Source organism: Arachis stenosperma, chromosome 4 (assembly GCF_014773155.1).
Source record: "Arachis stenosperma cultivar V10309 chromosome 4, arast.V10309.gnm1.PFL2, whole genome shotgun sequence".
Lineage (NCBI taxonomy): Eukaryota > Viridiplantae > Streptophyta > Magnoliopsida > Fabales > Fabaceae > Arachis > Arachis stenosperma.
In genome coordinates this window covers 80,298,291-80,306,730 of record NC_080380.1, presented here as the reverse complement: position 1 = coordinate 80,306,730, position 8,440 = coordinate 80,298,291, and the positions used below count along the sequence as shown (strand labels likewise).

General features: G+C 37.0%; 1 protein-coding gene across 1 annotated transcript; it reads left to right on the top strand.

The window, feature by feature from the left end:
• The first annotated feature begins 3,170 nt into the window (after positions 1-3,170).
• Positions 3,171-4,373, top strand: LOC130975133 (uncharacterized). Its single transcript, XM_057899961.1, has one exon. The coding sequence runs from the start codon at positions 3,171-3,173 to the stop codon at positions 4,371-4,373; it is 1,203 nt and encodes a 400-aa protein (XP_057755944.1).
• Positions 4,374-8,440: the final 4,067 nt, after the last annotated feature.

The window sequence follows — 8,440 nt, the reverse complement described above, 5'->3', positions numbered from 1 at the left end:
TTTATTTTCATAATGAGCGTGCCACTTGGGGTTCTGGGCATCGCACACCAGTTCTAATGGCCAGAGAGCATCATTTAAGGTGTGGCACACCAAAGAGTGGGCATGGCATGCCAGTTTCATAATATATGGGCGTGGCACGCCAGAGAGTGGGCGTGGCACGCCGGGCTACCTGACAGACTGACCTATCTACCTTCAAATGGGCATAACTTGAGCTACAGAGGTTAACATGAGTTGATTTTAAATGCGTTGGAAAGATAACATTTAGGGCTTTCCAAAAAAATATAATACTTTATAGTGGACATTCATTTTGAGGCCCAACCAACTCCATACTTTCAACGTTGCAAAGTGGGTCATACTCCAAAGGACAAAATCAAGTGGGAGTGGCACTTGGAATCACAGGCCAACTTCTCCCTGTAGCCCTCAACCTTCAATCAAGCCCACTCCAACTCTTATTCAAGCCACACTTATCAATCAATCAAGGCCACAAGAAGAGTCTAGAATAGTTTATTTTCATTTCATTGTAATTTTCTTTTAATTTCATTTAAGTTTGTAATTTAGGAGAGCCTATATAAGGGCCTTAGTTTCATAGAATTACTCATGTTGGATTGGGGGAAGTCTTAGGACCCTCTCCGTTCACCATCAATTTTTTCTCTTTTCTTTCTTTCCTTGTAAATATTTTAGCTATGAATCACTAACTCTTTCCATTGGGAAAGATAGCTCTATTGTTTTTCAATGGATTGATTATTTTTATTCTTCTTCTTCTCTTAATCTCTCTTTGATTTACTTGAAAGAATTGCGTTCTTCATTCTAGCATTCAATTATATTGGAAAAGAGATTGAATGTAATTGGATTTTGTGGGAACCTTGGAAGAGGAAACATAAAACCATGCTTGAAATTCTTTCTCACACTTGAATAGATTTGGGTTTTGGTGTTTGGATATGGTGATATATAATCCTCCCTCTACTTGGATCTAGGAAAGTGTGCGGTATAATCAAGGACCATTCTTCATCTCTTCTCATGAGAAATTAGACAAAGGAATTGGCTATTGATCAAGATTTGAGAGATTGAATCAGCAAGGGATTGGGGTTCAATCAATCATGATTGCCAAGAGGTCAATGAGTTGCATGATTGAAGATGAGATGAAGTCAATTAATCTAGAGAATGCAATATCTCTTTATCCCAATGTTTATTTTATCTTTCTTTCTTTTATTTACTTTATGGTTATTTACATTTTCTGCACTTTACATTTCCAGCACTTTACTTTATTGTACTTTACTTTCCTTGCCATTTACTTTCTTGCACTTTATTGCTTTCCTTTACTTTCATATTTTCTGTTGCTTATCATCCAATTATGCTTGTCTAACTAGGCTAATTAATCAACCATTGCTTGCTTAATCCAATAAATCTTTGTGGATACGATCCCACTTCACTGTGGGTTATTACTTGACGACAATTTGGTGCGCTTGCCAAAGAACGGATTCATTATTTGTGGGTAGTGAATTCCGGGTCATCAAGTTTTATGGCGCTGTTGCCGGAGATTGGCTTAAATTTGACAGTGATTAAATTGATTGGAGAGCTAGATTACGCAATTTAAATTCCTTGTTATTTTAATTTTTTTTTATTTAGCATTTTTTAATTATATTTTGAGCTCTATTTTGTTCTTCTTTGATTATCTTATTTAGTGTCTATATTTTCACTCTTCTAACTGTTTGATCAATTGCACCACTCACACTAACAACTACTCTAACAAAAGTAATTTCTTCATCTATTTTCTTTCTTGCTTTTTTTTCCTTGATTGGTTGTATGACAGGTAGGAAAAGCGGGGCTTCAACTTCCTTTGATTCTGAACCTGAGAGGACCTTCCTTAGATTAAGGAGGGAAGCAAGAGGGAAGAGAGTCGTTGGTGCTGAGGAAGAGGAAGAGTATTTTGAAACAAACATGGAGGATAATATGGAGAATCACCATGAGGAAGAAGTTCATAACCATGCCAGAGAAGGTCCAGTCAATCATGATGGGCAAGAAAGGAGAGTCTTAGGCTCCTACATCAACCCAAATCCAGGAAATTGTGGTAGTACATCCTAAAGCCAATAATTCATGCCAATAATTTTGAGCTGAAGCCTCAGCTCATCACACTTGTTCAGAATAATTGCTCATATAGAGGAAGTTCCCAAGAAGACCCTAATCAACATCTCAGCACATTCTTGAGGATATGTGATACTGTAAAGTCCAACGGGATACACCCTGACATCTACAAACTACTCTTGTTCCCTTTCTCACTCAGAGATAAGGCAGCAAAGTGGTTGGAATCATTCCCCAAGGATAGCCTAACTACATGGGAGGAGGTCGTGAACAGATTCCTTGCAAGATTTTACCCTCCACAAAAAATCAACAGGCTGAGAGCTGAGGTGCAAACTTTCAGACAACAAGATGGAAAAACACTCTTTGAGGCCTGGGAGAGATTTAAAGATCTAACAAGAAGATGCCCACCGGAAATATTCAATGAATGGGTACAACTGCATATCTTTTTTGAGGGACTATCCTATGAAGCAAAGAAGGCAGTGGATCATTCTTCAGGAGGCTCACTCAACAAAAAGAAAACCATTGAAGAGGCCATAGATGTCATTGAGACTGTAGCTGAAAATGAGTATTTCTATGCCTCAAAAAGGACTCAGAAGAAGGAAATGCTAGAACTCAACTATGTAGATGCTTTGTTAGCTCAGAACAAGGTAATTGCAGCACAAATAGCAGCCTTAATCAAGAGGATAGAGGCCAACCAAGCCTCAGTCATTCAAGATCAAACTCCTCAACAAGAAGGGAATGCATCAGAATCTGAAGGTGACTAGGAACAAGCTAATTATGTGCACAATTCATCCAGAACACCATATGACCCACACTCTAAGACATACAACCAAGGTCGGAAGAATCACCCAAACTTTGGGTGGGAAAATCAACAAAACCACAACCAGGACCACAACAAGCCTTATTCATCAAATCAGCATCCCAAGCACAACCCCAACCATCAAACAGGGAACCATAGACCCTACCATAACTCACAAAACACATCATACCATAACAACCAACCCATACACAACAACCTCAATCAAGATGAACCATCCTTAATTATGCAACCATGTGAAATCAAGAGCAACTTCGAGAGGATAGAGGTTGTAATGGCACAACTGTCATCCCAGATCTCAGGAGCAGTATTCACCCTCATGGACAGACGAGCACAAACTGACAAAAGGATAGATGCTAATCAAGAGAAATACAGGTCAAATCTGAAAAATCAAGGTGTAGCAATCTCAAAGTTGGAGGCACAAGTGGGGATTTTGTCCAAGCAAATCCCACTTCCCACACACACATTTCCCAGCGATACCATGGCTAACCCAAGAGGGGAATGTAAAGCCATAACTCTAAGGAGTGGGAAGGTTGTAGAGGAAGGAACCCCAAGCAAAGATAATCATGAAGAGGTTGCATCAAAGCATGGGAACGAGGATGAAGGGGAGATCCCAACTTCACCCCAACCAAAACCAGTCTTGAAGCCCTATGTGCCAAAGGCACCATACCCACAAAGGCTAAGAAAAGATGGAAAGGATGGCCAGTTCTCTAAGTTCCTAGAGATCTTCAAGAAGCTCCAAATCAACATACCATTTACTGACGCATTAGAACAAATGCCACTCTATGCCAAGTTCTTAAAGGAGCTTATAACCAAAAAGAGGAACTGGGAGGCAAAGGAAACCATAGTATTGATTGAGAAATGCAGCTCCATCATACAGAAGAAGCTATTTCAAAAGCTGAAAGGCCCAGGGAGTTTTCAAATTCTCTGCATCATAGGGGACATCACTATTGAGAAAGCTTTGTGTGATTTGGGAGCTAGCATAAATCTTATGTCCCTAACAATGATGAGAAGGATGAAGATTGAGGAAGCCAAGCCAACAAGAATGGCACTCCAATTGGCTGACAGAATATTTAAGTTTCCACATAGGGTGGTAGAAGACTTGCTAGTGAAAGTGGGAGAATTCATCTTCCCTGCTGATTTTGTTGTGCTGGACATGGAAGAAGAGGCCAACACGTCAATCATCCTAGGAAGACCATTTCTAGCTACTGCTAGAGCCATCATTGATGTGCAGAAAGGGGAACTAGTCTTGAGATTGCATGAAGAGAAAATAGTCTTCAACGTCTTTAAAGCAATGAGTTACCCCAAAGAATCCATAGGAGAATACATGCTGGTAGACACCACGGAACAAATAGTTCAAGAAGTCATGGAAGAAGAACAATGTGGAGGAAGCATTGAGCTGGAACAAGCACCAGATGGAGAACTACCACAAGCAACCATGAGGAACTCAATCATGCTAACTACCACAGACAACTGATGAGCGGATAATTTATACGCTTTTTGGCATTGTTTTTAGATAGTTTTTAGTATAATCTAGCTAATTTTAGGGATGTTTTCATTAGTTTTTATGCTAAATTCACATTTTTGGACTTTACTATGAGTTTGTGTGTTTTTTTGTGATTTCAGGTAATTTCTGGCTGAAACTGAGGGACCTGAGCAAAACTCTAATAAAAGGCTGACAAAGGACTGCTAATGCTGTTGGATTCTGACCTCCCTACACTCGAAATGGATTTTCTGGATCTACAGAACTCCAAATGGTGCGCTCTGAACAGCGTTGGAAAGTAGACATCCAGAGCTTTCCAGCAATATATAATAGTTCATACTTTATTCGTGATTAAATGACATAAACTGGCGCTCAACGCCAGTTCCATGCTGCATTCTGGAGTCAAACGCCAGAAACACGACACGAACCAGAGTTGAATGCCAAAAACACGTTACAACTTGGCGTTCAACTCCAATAGAAGTCTCAGCTCGTGTAAAGCTCAAGCTCAGCCCAAGCACGCACCAAGTGGGCCCCGGAAGTGGATTTCTGCATCAATTACTTATTTTTGTAAACCCTAGTAGCTAGTCTAGTATAAATAGGACCTTTTACTATTGTATTTTCATCTGGGATTGTATTTTTGATCATGTGATCACGTTTTGTGGGCTGGCCATTCAGCCATGCCTGAACTTTCATTACTTATGTATTTTCAACGGTGGAGTCTCTACACACTATAGATTAAGGGTGTGGAGCTCTGCTGTACCTCAAGTTTTAATGCAATTACTACTACTTTCTATTCAATTTAATTTATTCCTGTTCTAAGATGCCATTCATACTTCAACCTGATGGATGTGATGATCCGTGACACTCATCATCATCCGTCCCTATGAACGCGTGCCAGACAACCACTTTCGTTCTACAAGCGAAAGCTAGAGTGTGTATCTCTTGGATTCCTGATGCACGATGCATGGTTGCCCTCGCCTGACAACCGAGCCTTCCATTCCGTGAGATCAGAGTCTTCGTGGTATAAGCTAGAATTGATGGCGGCATTCATGAGAATCCGAAAAGTCTAAAACTTGTCTGTGGTATTCCGAGTAAGATTCTGGGATTGAATGACTGTGACGAGCTTCAAACTCGCGATTGTTGGGCGTGATGACAAACACAAAAGAATCAAGGGATTCTATTCCGACATGATCGAGAACCGACAGATGATTAGCCATGCCGTGACAGAGCATTTGGACCTTTTACACTGAGAGGATGGGATGTAGCTATTGACAACGGTGATACCCTACATACAGCTTGCCATGGAAAAAAGTAAGAAGGATTGGATGAAGGCAGTAGGAAAGCAGAGATTCAGAAGGAGCACAATATCTTCATACGCTAATCTGAAATTCCCATCGATGATCTACATAAGTATTTCTATCTTTATTTTCAGTTTATTTATTATTATTATTCGAAAACTCCATAACCATTTATTATCCGCCTGACTGAGATTTACAAGATGACCATATCTTGCTTCATACCAACAATCTCTGTGGGATCGACCCTTACTCACGTAAGGTTTATTACTTGGATGACCTAGTACACTTGCTGGTTAGTTGAGCGAAGTTGTGAAATTATGTTTAGACCATGGTATTGAGCACCAAGTTTTTGGGGCCATTACCTGGGAATCAATTTCGAACAACAATTTGAGTACGAATCACAATTTCTTCCACCAAGTTTTTGGCGCCGTTGCCAGGGATTGTTGAGTTTGGACAACTGACGGTTCATCTTGTTGCTCAGATTAGGTAATTTTCTTTTTGTTTTATTTTCAAATTTTTTTTTCAAAAAAAAGTATTTCTCATCTGTTTTTGAAAATTATTCTAAATTTTTAAGAATGAATTCTAGTGTTTCATGAAGCATGTTGAAGCCTGGCTGGCTGTAAAGCCATATCCAAATTCTTTTGGATTGAGGCTTCCAACCATCAGCATAGAGGCAAGTTAATTGAAATATCAGCTGTTGTATGACTGATTTATATCCTAAAGCTGGCTGGCTATTAAGCCAAGTCCAACCCGTGGATTGGAGCTTTAGGCTAACATTGAAAGATTCCTGGAATCTTCTTAAAAAATTTGAATTTCTTATTTTCCTTTTCCTATATGTTTTTCGAAAAATATAAAATAAAATCCAAAAAATAATAAAATTATAAAAATCAAAAATATTTTTGTGTTTCTTGTTTGAGTCTTGTATCATGTTTTAAGTTTGGTGTCAATTGCATATTCACATTGTTCTTGCATTTTTCGAAAAAAAAATTCATGCATTCATAGTGTTCTTCATGATCTTCAAGTGGTTCTTGGTAAGTCTACTTGTTTGATCTTGATGTTTTCTTGTTTTGTGTTCTTTGTTGTTTTTCATATGCATTTATGCATTCATATTGTCTAAGCATTAAAGATTTCTAAGTTTGGTGTCTTGCATGTTTTCTTTGCATCAAAATTTTTTTCAAAAATATGTTCTTGATGTTCATCATGATCTTCAAAGTGTTCTTGGTGTTCATCTTAACATTCATAGTGTTCTTGCATGCATCATGTGTTTTGATTCATAATTTTCTTGTTGTGAGTCATTTTTTTTATGTTTTTTTCTCTCATAATTAAAAATTCAAAAATCAAAAAAATATATTTTCCTTTTTTCTCTCAAAATCTCGAAAATTTGGGTTGACTTAGTAAAATTTTTTTAAAATTAGTTGTTTCTTGTAAGTCAAGTCAAATTTTCAAATTTTAAAAATCTTATCTTTTTAAAACTTTTTCAAAAAATTAAATCTTTTTATTTTTTCTTATTAATTTACGAAAATCCTTTAAAATATTTTTCAAAAATCTTTTTCTTAGTTTTATCTTTATTTTCGAAAATTATGTTAACAATTAATATGATTGATTCAAAAATTTGAAGTTTGTTACGTTCTTGTTAAGAAAGGTTCAATCTTTAAATTCTAGAATCTTATCTTTTAGTTTCTTGTTAGTAAAGTAATCAATTTTAATTTTAATCATATCTTTTTATCTTATCTTTTATATCATATCTTTTTTAAAATTTTATCTTTTTCAAAAATTTGATTTTAAAATATCTTTTCTAACTTCTTATCTTCTTATCTTTTCAAAATTAATTTTCAAATCTTTTTCAACTAACTATTTGACTTTTTGTTTATTTTTTATCTTTTTCAAAACTACCTAACAACTTTTCTCTCTCTAATTTTCGAAAATACCTCCCTCTTTTTCAAAAATTCTTTTTAATTAATTAATTGTTTTAAATTTTAATTTTAATTTTATTTCTTATCTTAATTTTCGAAAATCATTAACTCCTTTTCAAAATTGTTTTCGAAAACTTCTCTCTCATCTTATTCTATTTATTCATTCATTTACTAACACTTCTCTTCATCTCAAATCACTGCCCTTACCCTCACCCTTGTATTTGGATTCTCCTTTCTTTATCCCCTTTCTTCTTCTACTAATAATAAGGAACATCTTTACTGTGACATAGAGGATTCCTCTTCCTTTTCTGTTCTCTTCTTTCTCATATGAGCAGGAACAAGGAAAAAGGTATTCTTGTTGAAGTTGATCCAGAACCTGAAAGGACTCTGAAGAGGAAACTAAGAGAAGCTAAATTACAACTTTGCTGAAATTTTCGAACAAGAAAAGGAGATGGCAGCCGAACCCAACAACAATAATGCAAGAAGGATGCTTGGTGATTATACTACACCTACGTCCAAGTTTGATGGAAGAAGCATCTCAATTCCTGCCATTAGAGCAAACAATTTTGAGCTGAAACCTCAATTAGTTGCTCTAATACAATAGAACTGCAACTTTCATGGACTTCCATCAGAAGATCCCTATCAGTTCTTGACTAAGTTCTTGCAGAACTGTGAGACTGTTAAGACTAATGGAGTAGATCCTGAAGTCTATAGGCTCATGCTTTTCCCTTTTGCTGTAAGAGACAGAGCTAGAGCATGGTTGGACTCTCAACCTAAAGATAGCCTGGACTCCTGGGATAAGCTGGTCACGGCCTTCTTGGCTAAGTTCTTTCCTCCTCAAAAGTTGAGC

What these genes read in the sequence shown, in the direction of transcription:
- LOC130975133 (XM_057899961.1), top strand. Translation starts at nt 3,171, where the DNA reads ATGGCACAACTGTCATCCCAGATCTCAGGAGCAGTATTCACCCTCATG.